Source organism: Diadema setosum, chromosome 9 (assembly GCF_964275005.1).
Source record: "Diadema setosum chromosome 9, eeDiaSeto1, whole genome shotgun sequence".
Lineage (NCBI taxonomy): Eukaryota > Metazoa > Echinodermata > Echinoidea > Diadematoida > Diadematidae > Diadema > Diadema setosum.
This window is the reverse complement of record NC_092693.1, coordinates 1,030,377-1,051,197: the sequence shown is the minus strand read 5'-3', so window position 1 is coordinate 1,051,197 and position 20,821 is coordinate 1,030,377. Positions and strand designations below refer to the sequence as shown.

Below are 20,821 nucleotides of genomic sequence, written 5' to 3'. Positions count from 1 at the left end.
GATTAACATTTACTAACTTTTATATCTATTCATTTGTTTATTTACTTCAGATTTACTTATTTTCACATCAAATATCCCAAATGTCTGAGAAATGCTCCAACAAAATTTTCATCACTCAAATTAACGTTGGAAATTTGAAAGCATCATTTAGTGTCTCTTTTGTTATATGCCACTTTATCTAGAAAATTACATTGTAACACACAATTTGTCCCAGTGATATTTTTTCTTTAATTTGTTGAAATGACTACGTTCCGATGCTTGTGTTGAATCACACGGGACCGATTCTTCTCCCCGAGTCAGAGCCGAGGTTCACAAAAAGAGCGTGTCTGGTTGCTAACAGCGGCTCCTCACGTGGTTTTCCCCAACCCACCAACTCGGCGTGCCAGACCGACTATGACGCATTCTCCGTGCACGAGACAGAAAGCACGGAATATACCCGGGATTACCTATTACGCAATCTTTTACCGTTACGTGATCACGTGATCTACATGACCTGAAGGCTGTGGTTTGTTTACTTTCCGCTGCGCCAACCAAGCAGAGAGCGCTGGCGCGACCGATCGCGGCTACCACTCCGCAAGTCTTAGGGGGCGGTGGGGATTCATAGTACTCCCATCTTTACAGCATGCAGAATATCAAACTAGAGCGAAAGTATGACATGCTTTCAGAGCATTCTGTTGAGTATCATTCTAAGAACTTACAGATTTGTCAAATAAAGAAAATAATCAAGCCATAGCGTACACAGAACTTATCGAACTCTCAATTTTATGTTACCCCTCCCCTATCAGAGCGATGGTGGTAGCTCCCGCCGATCATATTTCTCGGAAGTCCACCTGCTCATTGGGGTCAACGGGAAGTGACGTTTTGATTTCAGACATGTGCGTGAAAGCTCGCCGTACAGCGAGATGGCGTACTGGACTGCTGTACAGCTTCTACGTGTGTTGTAGAGTTTGACCTGCTTGGCTTGCATGAAACGCGCATATGTGTGACTATGCATGCACTGCGGAATGTAAACACCGTTGTACACGTGCGAAGTAGGTTTCAACGCTGCATTGCACTGGGTGATATTGTGTGCAGTAATATACGAAATTGTCAACTGATATTCGGAGCATGTATTTCTGTTTCCCGTGGTTTTAACCAAGTCATTTTGGGGAGACACGTCCTGGTTTAAGGATATGAAATATGTCATCGAAGGGAGGTAAGATGGTTGAAATCGAGCGCAAATTTCTCGTGGTCGGTGACACCAGCGCCAAGATTGTCAACGCTGGTGGGACGTTCAGCGGGGAAGTTACCCTTTCAGATAGTTATTTTGACGATGAGAATTACAGTTTAACAAAGCGAGATTACTGGTTGAGGTGCAGAAATAGCAAGTGGGAGTTGAAGATGCCCCCTAAAAATCGACAAGATGATTCCGATTGTACACAGTATCAGGAGGTCACGACTGAAACAGATATTGTTGCACAATTGTCGGCCATTTTGTCAACAGAGAATGCAGATGTTGTCAATGGAAATGAACAATGCACCAAAGATATTTCAGAATCTCAGCTTGTTGAGACATTTGTAAAGAGGAGAGGACTGGAACCATTTGCTGTTTTCACAAGCAACCGCAAGAATTACAGCTTTCAAGGGGGCATTTCAGTAACTGTTGACGAAGCGGACTTTGGGTTCCAGGTTGGCGAGATCGAGATGATGGTTGAAGAAAATGATGGAGAAATGATCAGCAAGGCCATAGCAGACATCCATACACTTGCAGAGAGCCTAGGTATACATACATTATGTAATCAGGTTGATTGCAGATACTGTACTATATCTTGATATCAGGTGTGCTTGCCAGAGACTGGTGATCGCAATGCTTAAATGCACCCAACCCAATGTACAAGTACAACATTTATAAATTAAACTTTTACCATCTTTGGTCCAACAGATTATGTAATGCTAGGATTGAACTGGCCAGAAAGCACAGTTGAAACAAGAAATGATGCAGTATCATGCCATAGTCCGCTATATGAGACTGGCACAGTTGCAAAATATCACACGATGCTGCACACATGCTTTTAACTACATGCAGCCGCTGTCACGAAGCGTTTATGTGCACAGCGGTCTGGTCAGGCTAACATGCTTTGAACATTTATAGCACGAAACAAGTTGTACAAGACCTTGTACAACGTATGTACGCACATCATATAGTTCCTCAGTAAACTGCCATAGACTGTTGTGTTGGTCTAGCTACATAGAAATGATGTGCAGAGTGGGTGTTTTTGTTTTTTTTGTATCTTGTATTAAATACAATTCAGACTTTATAAAAGATTTCAGTATGCTTGAGCAGTGTGTACACGGTAATCAGTATGGTGAGTTGATTGTTCCTCAATGTTTGTCAGTAATTTTTATGTATTTATTTATTTATTTATTTAGATATTTATTCATTCGTTTATTTATTTAGATATTTATTTCTTTGTCTATCTGTGTATTCATTTTATTTATTTATTTAATTATTTATGCAAAATATGCTACCCTACCGACGCAGGAAACATCCAATGATGTACACCATTTAAGTGAACAATTCACACAGCATTGGGTATTCTGCAAACTATTTTTATTTTAAAATGTGTATTTTGCGAGTTTGTTAGAATATTTTCAAAACTTTCTAGATCATTTATATTGTAGTTGTGTAAGAGTACCATTTCAACCACATCAAACAGTCTTTGTTTTTTGCATACACAGATGTATAGGCTGTCATAAAAGTTTGATGATGGGGAAAGTTATACTTACCCCATGCAAGGTGACTCTTCGTTTCTTGTTTCTTTGTTTTTAACTAAGAAAGTGAAGATAAGTGGCAGAGGTCTTAGAAACTTTTGATTCCTGTGATCTGATCCTGATTTTGATCCAGTGTCGGCAGATATTTCCTTTCGTGTGAGTTTAATGCAGGTGAAGACTGAAAATATTTGACTGATGTGGTAGTTTCTATAACTGCACTTAAGCCTTGTATGCAAGAATTGCCTGATGTACCAGGAGACTCAAGTTATCCCATGCATAAAAAGCAAGAAGGTGCTTCTGAAGTTTTCTCAAGCAGCCTCAAGCAGCCCTTCAGCTCAGTACAGACAGATGGAATTCAGAAAAGGAGATCTGATCAGATCATGTTCAGAAAATACCCATAGGGGGTGGTTCCAGAGCCTCCTGTAGGAGCCTCAAAGAGCCTCAGCTGCAGTATAAATGCTATGGATTTTGAGATTAGCTTTTTTTTTCTGATCCAGAAGTTATAATAACTGAAGGTTGTTGCCAGCTAACGTAAACAAACCAGCTATCCTGACTGACCACCGCTTATAAACTCAATTATGTTAGTGGTGATGTGAGAAATTAAAAAATTGCACCGTTTAGCGCAGGGGAATTTGGTCACCATGGAAATGGAGCTAGTCAGGGCCAGCTTTAGGCAGGCGGCCAAAGCAAGTATACAGACAAGAGACCACTTTCTTGAGCAGGCTTTCGATCCCATTTGAGGAGGCTCAAAAACTGCCTGCAGTACTAAAACAATGTGTGTGTTGTTCTAGGCAATCACCTACCAAGTCCTTTGGTCATGACCAGCTTCAGAAGTCAGCACTTTGTGAAATATATTTGTTTGGGGGTTTTAACCAATTATGGAAATCCAGAAATCAAAGAGTCCACATTTTCCCCACAAACTTGCAGGACTACAGGCGTGTGTTTATCAGACTGAAATTCAAACTAGGGGGCTATTTTGCAGTTTAAGAAAATAGTCCAATGTTATGAATATGCATCTTCATCAGCTCGAAAACAGCCTACTTGGGAAATTAGCCCAAAATTGGCGCATGTGTATTTTGCATCATTGCTCGGCTTGCACATCCACAAAACTCTACAGAACTCTTCTGTGGGCTTAGCGCATGATTTGAATTTCGGGAATGTGGAGACGCAAACCAAAAAGAGTGCTATTTCACAAACTTGACCAAGATTTTGGGAAAAATTTGCCTTATCAAAGTGCACACTATTTGCATCTTCATTTCAGTAATAAGGGGTTAATTTGACATTAGGCTAATATCCTAACCACAAAAACATGTGCTAATTTGAAACTCCAATCTGATGAAACAGACCTAATGTCAAACTTGTGGAGTGGCCTCGTTGCCATAGCCAAAATTTCATTGGTTAATGAAATTCAACAAATGTAAGAGGTACAGCTATGATATTTAATGTATCTTCTTCAGTTCATGCCACATGAAATTAAACACCTTGGTATCAACACCACCAAGTCCAAAGCTACAGTATGAAATATCCTTAGCCCACAAGAAGTGTTGAGAAAAACATTGGCTATGACACATTCTTAATCAGGGGGGTGTTTTTGGCTTCCGTTCAATTAAAATCTTATCCCCAAGTCTTCTTGCCTGGGGAACCTTGAACTCAATGTTGAGCGAGTACAATGTTGCCTGTCAGTTGTGTCCGACAAACAGTGGTTGTGTAATTTGTCAAGCATTATGTTATAATCTCTGTTTGTGCTAATGCATGATAGTGATCTTTTTCCTTTGCTGCAGCCACTCCTTTCTTTTACTTTGCCCAATCAAATAATTTTCTCTTTTTAGTGAGAGTAGTGGAACTAAAGCACTTTGATGACAGACAACATACACATGATAGCTTCAATGATGAATTTGTTTCAAAATGGGTATCGATAAAGTTGATACAAATACACTTACATAGGTAGGAGTAGATATTTGACTGTCTAATCATCTAAGATATTTTTCCAGTATTTATGATTTTAGCATGAAAACATTTTCCAGTACATAGTTCTTCTCTCTGTTTTTCTTTGCTGGTCATGCTGCATCACAACAGGATGTGTGTTCACTTCCCGGGCATTATCCTTTCCCGTCTTACGTAACTTGCTCACTCCATTTATGAGCGTGATTGGACACATAGACGCAGTAGATTCTACCTCTTCTTACCTGTTTCCTTGTGATACAAATACCATGAAATGTTCTTTATTTAGGGAGAATGGTAATGAAATGCTGGTAGAGATGCAGACATGAAACAATATGTATGAAAGGTTGGTATCTCAAAGAATGCTTTGTAAACGATGATTAATTTTTTCAAGAAAGTATCTTTATTGGAAAGAAGAAGAAAATTTGGACAAAATTTGTTGGATAAAAGCAATATTTCAGCCCTTCGATCATGATAATATGATTAGTAGAAAGTTGTGCCCAACTCGAGGTCAGTATATCACCTTTGTGAGATTCTCCCAGTGGTAACAGAAGAAAAGCTGTCTTGGGCTACTTTTATTTGTAATTGAAGATTTTTCTTTCTTTTTTTCCTGGTTGTCAGTTATTATCAAGGTATCATTCTATGGTTCATTATTATCTTAATTCATAACAGCTATACATGTACAGGTAGGTAGTCACCTTAGGACAAATGTCTTGGACATATGACCAGAATGTGTACGTGTATGCAGAGAATTGTAAAACTGTTTCATTTAGATGATTTCTGTAGGGACTAAGTCTTGAAACCATTTTCAACCATTGTATGATATGTGGGCATTAGATTCCTCCTGGAATATGACATTTTCTGTGAAAATAATGAAAAAATAGGAAAATTGTATAGAAAGTGTCATGTGATTAGGACAACATTCAATTAGGAAGAATTGTGTTGTGCCTACATAATATTTGAGCATTTTATGTGCAGCTGTGTAGCTTGGACAGCTAATACCATGGGTTTGATATATGTGTGGGACATAATTTGAGGGGTAGCTAGTATTCAAATGATTATAATTTTATTACCTTATAATTCTCTAGCGAGCAAGATAATCCAATAAAGAAACTGTGCTATTAGATCTTTTGTGAAAATTATAAATAATTTGAATTTGCTAGCTCCTATAACTCCATTTGTGCTGTTGAGTCCACACTTCATTATGCCAATTTCCTGATCAGGGTAAAGTAAATTACAAACATATACTGCATATGCCATATATTGCACACAATTTTATTTTCATGAATTTTGTGAGTCAGGTGCTATTAGCAAGTTTTACAACATGCCAAAATATTTACTCTGATCCTAATGTGGTTGCAACATGCATACATACATTTCTCCATTCATTTCTGTACTCAACAGTAGCAAATTTAACCACTCGCAAATTGTTGGAAAGTCCCAACTAATGAAAATTAGACTCACTAAATATATGGTGTATACAATACAACTGCACATGGGAATATCATTGGTTATTACCTGACCACAACCAAGTCAATTGCTTCATGCAAAATATAACCAAAAAAAAAAAGGTAAACTCCTAGATACAAGGAATCAAATTTTTAGAGAACCCAATATGTAACCAATATTCAAGTATGTATAGCATGTCATGATGTCCGCAAAAATCTTTGAAAATTGCCCGCTTCAAAGACAGACACTTAAGGTGCTGTGACTCACAACATTGGCATATTGTCTGTGCATTTGAATTGTATCTAGATGCTTCTGAGAAATAGAAACTAAATGTTGTATTCTTCAGCTATCAATTATCCAAGTTTGTGTTGCTAGAGATAATAAATGAGTTTGCATTAGATGCATTTTAACCACAGCAATTTTATAGCATCACCATTTTTTGCCCCATTAGACGACTTGATTACAGTTTGCAGTGTAGAACACTGATGTTAAGTGATTTGATTGTTTGTAATGAACCATGTCAGAATAATTACAGTCATGATGAATTATTTCATGTAAAAGTGTGAAAAAATTGTCTCTTTTGACATTTGAATAGTTGAACTGAAATAAGGTAGGTAACATATGACTGTAGTATTGTATGGCAAGGCACAGTTTGTGTAATTTACAGAATGCCATGTAAAAACAATTATGTACAAGCGCAGATGGCTTTATAGTGATAAATGACCTGGATCTATTCATGAAATTATACTTTGCATTCTTTGTAGAAATAACACTTTACAAGTCTGTTTTGTTTTGTTTTGTTTTTAGCTCCATCAACCGTGAAATTGCCTTTATGTGTGTTTCACCCAATATATTTAGGGTCCTGTAAGGTAAAAATTACCTTCTGTTTGATACTGAAGGAACATGTCCCAGAAACAATGTTGTTGATGGATGATGGAGAAATACCTTAAATCATCACAAATGAAATATAAACAATGCTTCACCAAAATATAGTTTTCAAATCTTAAAGCAAAACAATGTGTCACATTATTAGTGTTTTTATCAGAACAGGAATATAATATCAAAATGTTTAAAGAGATCAATATGGAGTACACAATCTGTATGTTTACCCTTATACACTGGCACTGAAAATACCTTGTGCTCTCACAGAAAAAAGAAGAAGGAAATATTGTACGAGCTGAAATTTTCGCGTACAGATATTTTCGCGAATTGCTACTTGGAGGACATTTTCGTGTGTTGTTAATTTCGTGGTTGCGAGGGTCTAACTGAACTTAGTTAGTCGCTCGTTGTTATTTTCGCATGTTGTTATTTTTGCGGTTCAAAGGCGATTTGCGAAATTCGCGAAAATAAAACCACCGCGAAAATTTCAGCTCGTACAGTAGGCCTGTTTAATACTAACATGTCTTGCTAACATACATTGTATATTGACATTTAGGGACATTTTCCCCACTAGCTAGCAGGTTATTCCATCCACCTAGACATAATGTATTTCATAACTTGAATCCACTTTGCATTCATTATTTTGTTACTATGTAGAAGCAAGCCTTAGGTAAGCTTTGTGGATGCTGTTAACAGCCTTTGTATCGCAGGATTATGCATTAAGTGTGACTTGTGGCGCTTTCAGACACACTGAGTTATCGTATATTCATATGACACGTATGGATATACGACGTTTCGATATGAGAGCATTCAGACACAGCACCTGGTTATACGATAATCGTATTCGAGCATTCTGACCTAGCGCACAAGTGATATTTCTTGAGTAGACGTGATTCTCTTCCATGCGCAGTACGTAATTTACGCAGGCTTTGCGCATAGCATTTATACTTTGCCTTGGATTCATCCGGTAGTTTGCTAGTTCACGCCAGATCATTATTACATCACAATCAATATGTCAACTGCTCGTTATAAGTGCGCACCGCAGATACGTGAGCTCGGCGCGCGCTGCAAATAAGCCCGCCTACTCATGCAACATATGGATATGAGAGCGTTCAGACACGAATATACGTCGTATGGATACTGTAAAAGTGGTTTCTTTCGCGGTGGTTTTTTTTTCGCGCTTTGCAATTGAACCGGGAATTTAACATCACGCGAAAATGTTTTGAAAAGTCACTTGAAATTAACCACGCAAGGAAATGTTTTGAACTCGCCGCGTGTTACAAAGCTATTGCGCCCATGCACACACGAAGATTCTGCACATTGAGTGTATTGATGGTCAACACACACAGCGATACCGCGCAGTATAGGTACAACTTACAAGCATGTTATAAAGTACTCGAGAGACGGGATTTCAGGTAAGCCAGCATTTAATTTTAATTTCTATTTAATAAATAAAAGAATAATTGGATTATAGTTTGGGTTTTCATGTGCAAAATAAAACAGTTTTTTTGGGGGGTGCGTCGCGTGCATACGCACCCCCCCCCCCCCCCAAATTCTGAAAGGTCCACTTTTTCATAATAACGGTTTTTAGCAATTTTCAAGATAACAATCCAAATAGATATAAAGACACATTATATGCTACGTAAATGTGGAAGAGTACGTTTAACAATGTTAAAGATAATTGTACGAAACCCTTTTGTTGTATGAACCATCGGATCATCCCCATGCACACAAACACAAATGTTATGTATCAATTTGTGCGAGCTATTATTATATTGGCACTGCATGCCATGGCCCTTGGCGCGTGTGACCGGTGTTTTTTTTTTTCCACTGGCCGCCCGAGTACGTGCGATTTGTGGATGACATTGAGGTTGACACTTGCATTTTTTCACAGGAACAGAGGTAAGTGGATGAAAATCTAATAGCCTCAAGTTTACATATATGATAAAAATTAAAGAAATTTCCTCGAAATTACTATAATCGAAAACCTGAGACATTTTATATCTACGTCTCACAAAGATATAGTACATGTATATATAAGTACATGTTGGCATGATAATGCCTGGGGATAGATTATTATGTCAACTATTTTCCATTATGAATGCATGCTCCAATCAAATTGTGAAAAGGTGGTCATGAATTAGCATTTCTTACGAATGATCAGGAGAGACAAAACAAAATGAAAGACCTGTCTTACTCCAGTTCTCTTGTAACACTCATTGGGCCATTATGCATGCCTAACGAATTATAATAGCTGCTTTTTCTAGCCCTTTTGCTAGTACCAACATTCGAGAAAAGATCATCTATCAAGTAACTGTACGATCTCCGTGCATAATCTAATGCTTTTAAACACACTTGCCTACTCGCCTTCAGCTGGCATTTGCTTACGGTTCCAACAAATTATTAGTTATACATTTTCTCATGTTGTGACAGTTCGATTGGTTCTCATTTTGAAGTGAGCCAAAACCTAAGAACATTCTCACTTATAATTTCCAAAGAGTATTATGCAGGCACGCAAACTCAATTTAGTTGTATTTCATTTAAATGTAATGGGTAAGAGGGTATGAGAGAGAATGCTGAGCTATGAAGTAAAATGGTAAAGTAAAAAGTTTGTCAGATAGTATTACAAAAGCCTGAATATTGCAAGAGCTCCGGAGTAAAAACAGTCAGGGAAAAACCCTATGTATGATAACATTGTGAGAGCGTTAGACTGCATTGTGACGCGTCGTTATTTAATTTACATTCTTTATTCATATTTTTCATAAAAAAGACAGGTATTGAGCCGGATTGGGTTAAAATTCTCACTTACAGCTTTATAAAAGTTTGAGTCAACAGTATCACACAGTACTTCAAGACGTATTAGTACAAACGATTTCTTGAGCCTGCACCGTTTCAGGCTCTGTTCTGGATACGGCGGTAGAAACTCATTCTTTTTTGTTGTTTATTTTATCATTATTTACTAATCTCTTTTCTAACTTACAGGTAGCGGATTTCTTTGCAGGCCAAATTCGGAAATGTACTGTTGCTTATTACTTATACATTTTCTCATGTTGTGACAGTTCTATTGGTTCTCATTTTAAAGTGAGCCAAAACCTAAGAACATTCTCACTTATAATTTCCAAAGAGTATTATGCAGGCACGCAAACTCATTTTAGTTGTATTTCATTTAAATGTAATGGGTAAGAGGGTATGAGAGAGAATGGAAAGTGCTGAGCCATGAAGTAAAATGGTAAAGTAAAAAGTTTGTCAGATAGTACTACAAAAGAAACTCATTCTTTTTTGTTTGTTTATTTTATCATTATTTACTTATCTCTCTTCTAACTTAAAGGTAGTGGATCTCTTTGTAGCCCAAATTCGAAAATGCCTAGAGACAGCTAGTAACCAAATATGCTACTATAATTTAATAAATAAGAAATAACCATTCCAGTATGTATCTTAGTGTGCACAGTAAGACAGATCAAATCAAATAGGAAAACATCTGAGCACTAAGCCTGAGGTCTGAATTTGCACTCAACTTCTTCCAATGGCTAACGGATGTTTAATTTTTGAATTTCACTGACCTCCAAATTTCACAAAGAAAACCTTCTTAGCATGATGGTTAATATGACATTTGACTGATATTGGAGATGTTTGCGAATCGGATCTACTACCTTTAATATTATTAAATCTGAAATGATTATTTGAAAGTTCGGAAATGCTGGAAATATCCTACCACAAGGAGGCAAAATATAAATGGTTCACATTTACAATTCATTTTGTTTTAAAAATTTTCTTATTTATTTTCGTTTTTGACAAACTCGCATACCAGGCTTCAGGCCTGCTAACGCGGGTATACAATAGAAAAAATAAAAGTTAAAACAACACCAGGAAAATCACTATTCTCAATTTTGCGGCGCGCTATGCGCGCAGAGTCTCGAACACAATCAGACTTTGCCACTTCCTGGCAAAATGAGTTTTTACTATTTCCTAGATGAAATACCGTAACGCGATTGCATGCAACAGACAAAAATACAAATTTCCTCGAGACTTTAAAACGTCATTAAAACAGTCAAAATTCACAATTTGCGGCGCGCTTTGCACGCAAATTCTTATACAACTTTTGTAGTTCGGTCGTCCAAAGAATATATATATATATATATATATATATATATATATATATAATTGTGTGTGTGTGAGTGTGTGTGTGTGTGTGTGTGATCATTGGTATTGGTACCGAAGGTCCGTTATTTTAGTGACCGCACCCCCCCTTGAAAAATCCTGGCTACGGGCTTGCTCACATTTGCAGGGTTAGAATTATGACACAAATTTCTGTGAACTACTCCTGAACTAAATGGTACTAGAGTAACTGTTGTATAGTACTGTTAAAACTAAGGACAAGGCCCATCTGAGAGTGTACAGAACAGAGTTTGGCTATCTTCCAGTCTGTTGACAAGGGGACTTAAAATCAATATTTGAACTTCTGAATGTTGGACCAATTGGTTGGGTCTATGGTGTATTTACTGTTCTGTCTGGTTTAATTTTACTCTAGAAATGAAGTTCACCACCCCCACCCCTTTTCAGAAATGCAGAAAAATGTATGGAGAAAACTCAGATGGCAAAAAACATCCGTTTTTGTCTATTTCTATTATCATTAGTCTTGAAATGGCTTACAACACTTGTTTATGAAAGGAATCTCTCCTCATATACTTTCAGATTAAATAGCGGTTTTGGTTGCAGCAGCTACCAATGATATTTGTATAATTTTTACCAGAGTTATTAAGAGATTCAACATACATACATGTAATTAACAAATGAGTGAGCTTAGAGTCATTTTACAGGGATTTTTTGTATTTTAAGAATGTATCAAGAACCTACTGTAGAAATGGAAATTTTCTCTCATTTCGCAAGACTAGAAACTAGTGTGAGAATAAAAGCATACAAAGTTACATATACCATTATGTAATGTCCTTATAACACATATTTAAAAATACATGAAATTTATCTCACTTGGCCCAGTACAAAAAAAAAAAATTACTTGTGCAAAAATATCCACATTTACAGTATACAAATTAAGACTTGTGTGTAGTTCTTGTTCATACAGTAGATTTGGCATTGATTTGTAAAAATATCAAGTCTAAATAATCAATAGAATTGCTGTGAGTGTTTGTAATAAAAAAAAAAGTTGTATAACATGCTGGTGACATTTTATTTTTTGATTGTTTTACATATGAAATATGTTGGTTTATGCTTGTTTCACTGTCACATGTACAAGCATCAAGAGTGTTGAATTCCTCTATAGCACTTCCAATGTCTCTTGTACTTTGGACTCCTCAAACATCACGAAAAGACAGCTTCTGAGTTTGTTTTACAGCCTGACAAGTTGTCATGTGTACAGCAGTGTGATAGGCTGTCTTACCCTTGTTATATTGAACATTATGTTTTGTATGCGTGCAGTTAATTTCTGCTAATGAAAGGCCCACTACACTAGTACAAATTAGTTCCAAATATGTGACCAGCTAGCAGCCTATTATTTAATTAAGAAATTTCATTGCCCTCTCCGTCAAGTTCATTACACTATTAGAGGAGAGGGATTTTTTTTTTCTCTCTCTAATCAAAGGTAGTAAGCTTCATATCCAGGGGAATAAGCAGAGTATGGAAAGAAATGCATTCATGTGTAACATTGTATTGTAGAAATCCATAAACCAACTACAACAAGGGCTTTTGGATATACACATACTTGTATCTCAGAATAATGGACTTCATAGTTTTCTGTGAACATTTGAATTTCAATTAACACAATTTCTGAAAAAGCAAACATTCGAGGAAAAAAATGTGATATCTCAAAAGAGAAGGTAGAGGATATTCTGAGCCAGCTTGAGGCAAGCTGTGATCAACTCGAACAAAACCAGTTTGTACCTGATTCTAATGATATTGTGTGGATGATCCTCAGAGGGTTTTATACTAATTACATTGTACATCCACAGGTGGAATTTCCCCTATCGCATATTAATGTGAACATTTTGTCACCAGCAGTCAGGTCAGTACACTGGCATTACGCTACGCGCAAATGAATGAGGTATATCTTACGCACCCATGCGCAACACACGGAGGTCAAACAGGGTCACATTTTCAATATTGTGCACTTCTTGTAATGCAGAGTTACTGCGCAGCAGACATGTACAGAGCATATATGCAGTGATTATATCTTCTCTTCTTTTCATTTTGTCATGACTAAAACATCATCATTTCACAACAGAAATACATTTTCAGAGCTTACATTGAATATTTCTTTTCCCAGCGGGTAACAATTGCTGAGAGAATCTACAAACCTATGGTAGTTTAGAGATAGAGATAGTGCTTGATGATTTTAACTGTACAATCAAATTTTGCATGAGCTGTGCACTGGCACAGCATTGTCAACATATTGTTATGGAATTAAATAGTGCTGCCAGCAATTTGAGTTTTTGCATTCAATAGTGGTAGGGAAAATTCAGTGATCATCATTAAGTATGTACTTTGTCCATATGTCTGCTAATGGAGATTTTAGGAACATACTGTTAACCCTTTGTGTGCTTTGAGTGACAATTGGCACAGAAAACTCATTGTTGTATGCACTGTCCAAAGTCTCTGGCATAGAAAGGGATCAATGACTGCAATGTGTAACGCCCTCCCTTTTTAACAATTCATAGGGCCCGGTAACACTGCCCAAAAGTCGCGTAAATGCATGAATCACGTAAGAAATTCGAGCCTTACACGATACATGCGCGATTTGCGCATTTCATGAGTTTGTCTGACGTGAAACCTTCGTAGTTGTCCGCTGATGTGTGACGGATCAGCGCTTTACACGATTCCAGGTTTTGAGCAGCTCAAAACTCGGCTTCGCGTAAAAGTTTCCGCAGTATTGCACTGTTTTACATAATTTTTGCGTAGTTGTGTAGTTCTTATGCGAACAATGTGCAAAATATGCGTGGAATATCAGTGATCTTTCGCAAAAATGTTGCCGCTATCATGTTCATGCGCGAATCATGCGCAATTCATACGCTGTTCATTAGTGATAATGCGCAGATAATGCATGGTTTTCCGTGGGCCTAAGTCGTCGCGCACAACCACGAATTCGGCTCATTTGGGGCCTTTGCATGCCTATGCGCTGAAAGTGCGTGGTTTGTTAGTGATTTTTGCCTGATCTTTCCACAGTTCTTGTGCAATTCTTCGGTGATTTTCATCGCATAAATCAGCAAAAATTCTTGACGGACAATCACATACAACCAAATTTCTTGCGGGATTCATGCGTTTACGCGACTTTTGGGCAGTGTGACCTGGCCTTTAGTTGATGTCCTTATTAAGAGTTTGACTGTGTTGTGATTTCCATAATAATCTATACACTTTGTACACCATGTATGAATTGTAATGATTTATTGCTATCAAACAGGAGTACTTTTGTATTATATTATATAGATTGGGATATCTACAAAATATTTTATATATCATTTGCAGTTTGTTTACAGGGAGTTCATAACCATTTCCCCCACCTGGAAATATTCCACACTTACAATTGGTGCAAGTATGAGTAACAGATGATTTCACATACCAACTATCGTAATACTTCAGACTTATTTTTTTTTTCTGTGTTCATCCAGTATCACACAGAGAGAGAGAGAGACACACACACAGTGAGTCATTTATGGATTTAGTACCTTTTATCAAAATGTTTTGATCCTCAAGTTTTGGGGCAGCATCAATATATTTTCTTTTGGGTAGGGGTGTGTTTTAAAAATGTGCTTTTCAAATGAATGAAGTTGCTAAGAAAGGGGCTATATAACCATCTGAAACAGTTCATTATTTGCTATGATGACAGTCATCATAGCAAATAAGAAAAATTATTTAGAATTGTAAGTGTACATCATGTGGTTTCATTTCAACTTGATAAGAAATAGAAGAATTCTTCAGAGTTTGAGATTTAGACATCAAACCTTTAGAGGAAGGGGGTTTCCTTTTGATAATCATTTGTCAACCATCCATTCTACAGAATTCAGCATAAGAATTCAGCTTACATTTGCAAAAGTTTCAGTTGTAGCAATGAGTCATAAAATGCTGAAAATGGCCTCATTATATGACTCACCTGGTAAAATGCTGAGATAAGACGTTGTTGAATTTGAAATTGCGGGTCATCGTGTTCAAGTGTGAACGCCAAAATGGCGCTGATTGGCAGAGCTTTGCCTTATTCACAAAGCTTGCTGGTTAATCATATTACTCCAGGGAGAAGGGAGATAATCATAGCCCTGGGGTGAAGGTGTATGAAATGGGACCCTGTTCCAGGAGGGTTTGACCCTCTATGCAAATTCCGATATTAAAGGTATCCAAGAGATACATGTCGAGGAAAATATGGAGTTTGACAATGGAAGAAAGTATTTCCTTGAATGATGTTTTATGTTGTGAACTATAAACTATTGAGCGGAGGGATAAGAATGAAACTAGCTAGTGGTTTTAAAGTCTCCCCCAACAAAAAAGTAACTTTAAAATATGGATATTCTTGCTTTCCATATATGCTCATTATATGACCTAGGGTGCATTCATCTAAAAATTTTCTGAGGCAGAATCACAATCCTAAATGAGGTATATTCAGACAATAGATAAAAGCAACCGTGTTTTCAAACATGTTTGGAAAAGCTGATTTGAAACGCCATTCAAAAAGCATTTGAGACCATGACCGCCTTTCTGCGATTAGATAAACGCAACGCCATTTTGAAACACATTTATATCTTCGAGTTGCTAAGGTTAACCTGCAGGAGACATGACGTCAGTTACAAAAGATCGTGATTGATCAGTTTCAGTTGACCTCATCTACCTGGATCAAACGATGCAAAGCAGCTCTGCAGTGACAACACTCGAATTGCTATATATGATGATTAAACTCGGCACCCCAAGAATTACGTTTCATACCACATCGTAAACGCCATTCAAAACGCATTTTGAAATGTGATTCTCTTTCTCAAGGTATATAATCGCAGCCCTAGAGAGCATGTATTCAAACCTCAGCAAGAAGTGAGCAATCTGAAGTTTAAAACTCATACTGTTGGTGTTTGTATTTGTCACAACTTGGTGACAGTGTGTACATGTTGTACTTGTTAGGATGTATGGTTGAGTGACCCTGTGGAGTATGTGGAGTATCATTATATCTTACCCCCTCCCCAAACCCCTACCAGCTCCTGAAGCCTTTTGTTAATCTATTTAAACTGGTATAACTTTAATGATATACACTATAGTTCGATTTCACTTTCACCTCACTGTTTGGTTTAAGACTTGTGTTTTTTCTAAACTCTTGGGAGATGAATTTCCGTATATGTTGGTCTGAGAATGACTTGTGCAATCAAATGACTATGTGGAAATTGAAAGCTTTTCCTTGTTTACTTAATTTTGTTCCACAGTGCACAATAGTCAGATTGGGTATCCGTTGAGGGGATTTCCCAAGTACATTTTATGGCAATAAAATTGGTTCCCTGCTGCTTAGAGGAATGAAACAGTGTTAGATCTGTAACTAGTATGAGTTAAAGTTTGACTTGTTACATTTTGTCATGAATTACTGTCTTCAGATAAAGTTTAGTAAAAAGTGAGAAAAACTTTCCTGACAAGAATTTCTACATTCAAGATGAAAGGTTCTTTTATCATTTTGAAAATGTTCCACACTTACATCAGTTTTAGTAGCAAATGATACTAAAAACCATGCATCTTTGACTATGATGCCTCCAAGGCCTTGAAATGGAGGTGATTACCTTTAGCTACCTCAATGCAATTAATATTTGATGGTTCCATCTTAGGCAATTTGCATTCTTGCTGTGGCTTACTGTACATTTCCATAGGGACACACCGTTTTCATGCATATTTAGTACCTTACCATACAGAGAGATGGAGATTGAGAAGTAGAGCTGCAGCTTACAAACCTACCGACAGGGATATGCCTGATTGGATTAGAATTCGTCTAATTGGTAGGATCAGTTCCATTTCATCTGATAACTTTGATGGAATTACTGAATGGATCACTCGGCTGCACTGGGTTTTGTAGTTTTACCACTGATGCAAGACAGTTATCTTTTTTCCCATGGAATGTACACTGCTCTTGCATGTGCAAACTGTGCCTAGTGAAACTGTATACAAACACAGACCCTTGTGGTCAGATGGCCTTTGTGTACAGGTTGTTTGTCTAGCACTCTTGACTTCTCCCTTTTGACAGTCTTTGCAATGTTTTTTCTTCATCTTCTTCTTCTTCTTTTTCCCTTTCTTTCTTTCTTTCTTTCTTTTCAAGCTACAGAACATCAGTCCCACTTGTAGGGCTTGAGGTGATTAATCCATTGAGGACAGGCTGATTCTGCCATAACATGCATTTCCCATTGTCACCTGCCCAAGTACACTTGGAACTAATCTTCAATGGGTTAAATATATATCAACTATAGAGACACCAGGAAGTATTATTCAAAGATAATCATTCCCTAAGTGGATGTAAAACATCAGTCCCTGATTTTCTCAGTACAGCAGTTATCCCATTAAAGAGTTTAAAAGACTGTTGTGATATCATATCATACTTAGGAAAGATTACGTTAGAGTCCTCTGAGTTCATTTTGACTGTTTGTTAGTTTTGTGCATAAGGTATTAACTGGTTATCTTGTCAATCCAGTGACTAACGTCTGTAATGCTGCATTCGTGCACTTTACCATCCTTTTCCCACTGCACCTATTTCACCCTGACCTTTGCAATTCAATCTTTGATAGGTTAGGTCAGAAAAAAAAAGAAACAAACAGAAGCTCTTTTCTGGATAAACAGGTAAAATTATGGTTGGCTTCTCCAAGGTATAAAATTGCCAGGTCTGAAAGTGATCCCTTTTTTCACATTACTGGAAGGACATATGTATGAGCGTTAGACAGCACATCTTCATTTTGCACTATAAACCACAATTTTGTTGATTCTGCTGAAGACTGCAGTTAAAGGAAGTGTTTCTGCCTTATAGTAATAAAAGACTGTAATCTATGTTTGCAGTCAGGTATGTCCTCTGGAAAGGAGGATGTTATGGAAGTAACATTGTACAATGTGGAAAAAAAACACTTTACATACAATTATTAACATTATGTAGTTTATGACCTTATCAAAGAAATAAAAAAAATTGCAAGGTTTCTTTCTCAAAACAGCAGGGAGATCCCCTACATTATACACAATGGATGCATTTATCAACTCACTTCTTGTGCAGAATTAAGCTTTCCGAACAACTTTCAGGAAGTTTTTGGTAGTAGATAAATGCAAAACTGTTTTGATTGTAATAGGGTTAGAAAAACGTGTTAGAAACATGGTTAGAAATGTGGAAAAACTAGTGCGATCATCAACACGTTACAGCCAGAAACGCATTTCTGTAGGGTTGATAAAGTCAATTTGAAATGCATTTATAGCTTTAGACCTGCCTAAGCCAACCACTGCCACCTATCTCCTCTTCTTGGGCCCCCCTGCGCAGTGGAGATGTGCAGTGACAAGGCCTCCCACTAGACTCACAACAGAGTAGATAAATGCAAGAGCTCGAAAAACGCAATCCGAAAGATGTTTGCAAACACATTTCGATAATGGGTATTGAAACATGTTTTAAAGATGGGAAGGTTTATAAATGCAGCCAATAGTAAGTATAGATGAAAGAAGAATACGTATAACTTTTGTAGAAACAGGTAGTCATGGTGATGCAAAATAATAGTTGAATTCACACTGATGTGAATTACCAGGACACAAATTGCAAGCATTGTATTGTGATCCAAATCTCAAGATTTTTACCTGTATGGACACAAAATTCTCACTAAATAGCCTGACGAGTATTACAATCCAAATCCCAAGAAATCTTGTGATTATTTTGGAATTATTGTGATAATTTGATGATAATTTACACTACAGACAAGTGAGTAAAAATAAAGAGATTTCTTTCTTTCTTTTTTTTTTTTTTGCATCCCGTCATTAAAAACTAACATCACAGCAGTACATGAACACAAGTGCAATGGTCACCACTGTGGTAGATTTTACTCATGCGCAGTTTGGTTGACAAATTTTTGCAGAGATTTCTGTCCATCTGAATGGGTGCCAAAATCTTTGTATTTGGATTGCGATTGACATCCCACTATTTTTTTCTGTGTGAATGACGCCGTTGGATGTCTGCTAGCCACCCAAGCATTGCCATACAGAAGTGAAACTCATACCCCTTTCCCGCTGCCCCTCTCGGTGAACCACCGTTGGATTCCCCGGTGAATTCACTGGGGAACCTCTCGGTGAAATTTTCACTGCCGTCGTTTCACACCAACGACAATGCTCTCGGTGAATTTTGTTATGCAACTTTCCCCTAGATGTGTTTTCTGCTCGCACCGCGGCCGATCCCAGCTGAAGTGTGTAATAATGGCGCGATTCGCGCGCCAATTTGAACATGGTCTGGTGGATACTGTACTACAGTGCGTAGTGGTTCGTATACTCGTAACTTCTCTATATCACCTCTATCGATCGTAATTCGCATTTTCGGAGGGCCTTCATTTCATTGCTCAGTGTTGAAATTCGCAATATTTGCAGCTCATTATTGTATACAAAAAAAGAGAAAAAATATAGAATGGAATTTGCTATCATTGTGTCACTGATGCTTCTGAATCAACTCGGACTGTTCAGAAACCGAGTGATGTGAGTTGCAATCGCAGCAGTATAGTCGAGTACGAAGACGGATGAGACTCATCAGCGTACCAGACTGGAAGAGGAATCAAAGAACAAGAAGAAGACACGGCAACTCGAGTACACTCTAACTAATCAGCTCAGTTTATTTGTATACGGCATGCGTAGACGATACAACACCAAGATGCAATACTGTACAACAATGCCGTCGCGGCTGTGAAAGTCACACGAACGACATACTCCTGTAGTCGTGCGTGTATTTACATGGGTATACACGAATTACGTGTGGATTAATTTGGGAGAGCGCGATAGCTAGCGAAAAACGTGTGCATGACCAGAAACAAAACATAAGCTTTGACATAATTTGCATATTTCCCCCGGTGTTTCACCGAGACAACCTTTCACGCTGGGCGTTCCTCGGTGAACCACCGGTGGTTCCCCGGTGAACAATCGGTGTTTACCAAGGACGCTTCTAGGGTAAAAAATGCCCAAAATTTAATCGGTGTTTCACCTAGGCTTCCCCTAGGTTTCAACCGAGATTCCTTTCACACTGCGGGGTTCCTCGGGTGCCCCCGGGGGCACCCGGGGAAGATTTCCTTCAGCGGGAAAGGGGTATTAGCTGATGCTATGGTGGCTTGCGAACAAGGGTGATTATCATTGCAGGATGTTATCTGTTGTTTTACTGTTTTTGAGAGGTAGTCATTACCTGGACTTGTTTTCCTGAGCTATCCTCTGCATTTTGTCTCCCGTTGCAGGAATGCAAGACTTGGCCTCTCTCTGTCCCGATCAGTACCTGGGCCTTGATGTCACCTCCTTCATCTCAAACTGCATGTAAATGCCCAACTCAAACTCGCCCCCAAAAATTGCCCACAAGTACGTACACATATTACAGATGATTATGCTTCTTTATAGTTGAACGTACTATGTACAGAGATGTTGATGAGGGATGTTTCATTAAATAGCTGGGTCTATGACCTTTGACCCAAGCAAGTGCATGATGGAGTGACAGGTGCATGAGGAAATAAAGACAGATAATAAGTGAGACCTTGGGATAAACCTTGTCATACCAGCATACCACGAATGTTTTCCCATCATGCATATGATATTTGAATGAGGGATAGATAAGCTATGGAGGTAATCACCCACACAA

At 37.8% G+C, this 20,821-nt stretch overlaps 1 protein-coding gene across 1 annotated transcript; it reads left to right on the top strand.

The window, feature by feature from the left end:
- The first annotated feature begins 1,097 nt into the window (after positions 1 to 1,097).
- LOC140233424 (thiamine-triphosphatase-like) lies at positions 1,098 to 20,552 on the top strand. Its single transcript, XM_072313533.1, has 2 exons — positions 1,098 to 1,759; positions 20,427 to 20,552. Exons 1-2 carry the CDS (start codon positions 1,180 to 1,182, stop codon positions 20,504 to 20,506), a joined length of 660 nt encoding a protein of 219 aa, XP_072169634.1. The 5' UTR covers positions 1,098 to 1,179; the 3' UTR covers positions 20,507 to 20,552.
- Positions 20,553 to 20,821: the final 269 nt, after the last annotated feature.

Coding starts and splice junctions, on each gene's coding strand:
- LOC140233424 (XM_072313533.1), top strand. CDS start 1,180: ATGTCATCGAAGGGAGGTAAGATGGTTGAAATCGAGCGCAAATTTCTC. Junction 1,760..20,426: donor TACACTTGCAGAGAGCCTAG/GTATACATACAT, acceptor CTCCCGTTGCAG/GAATGCAAGACTTGGCCTCT.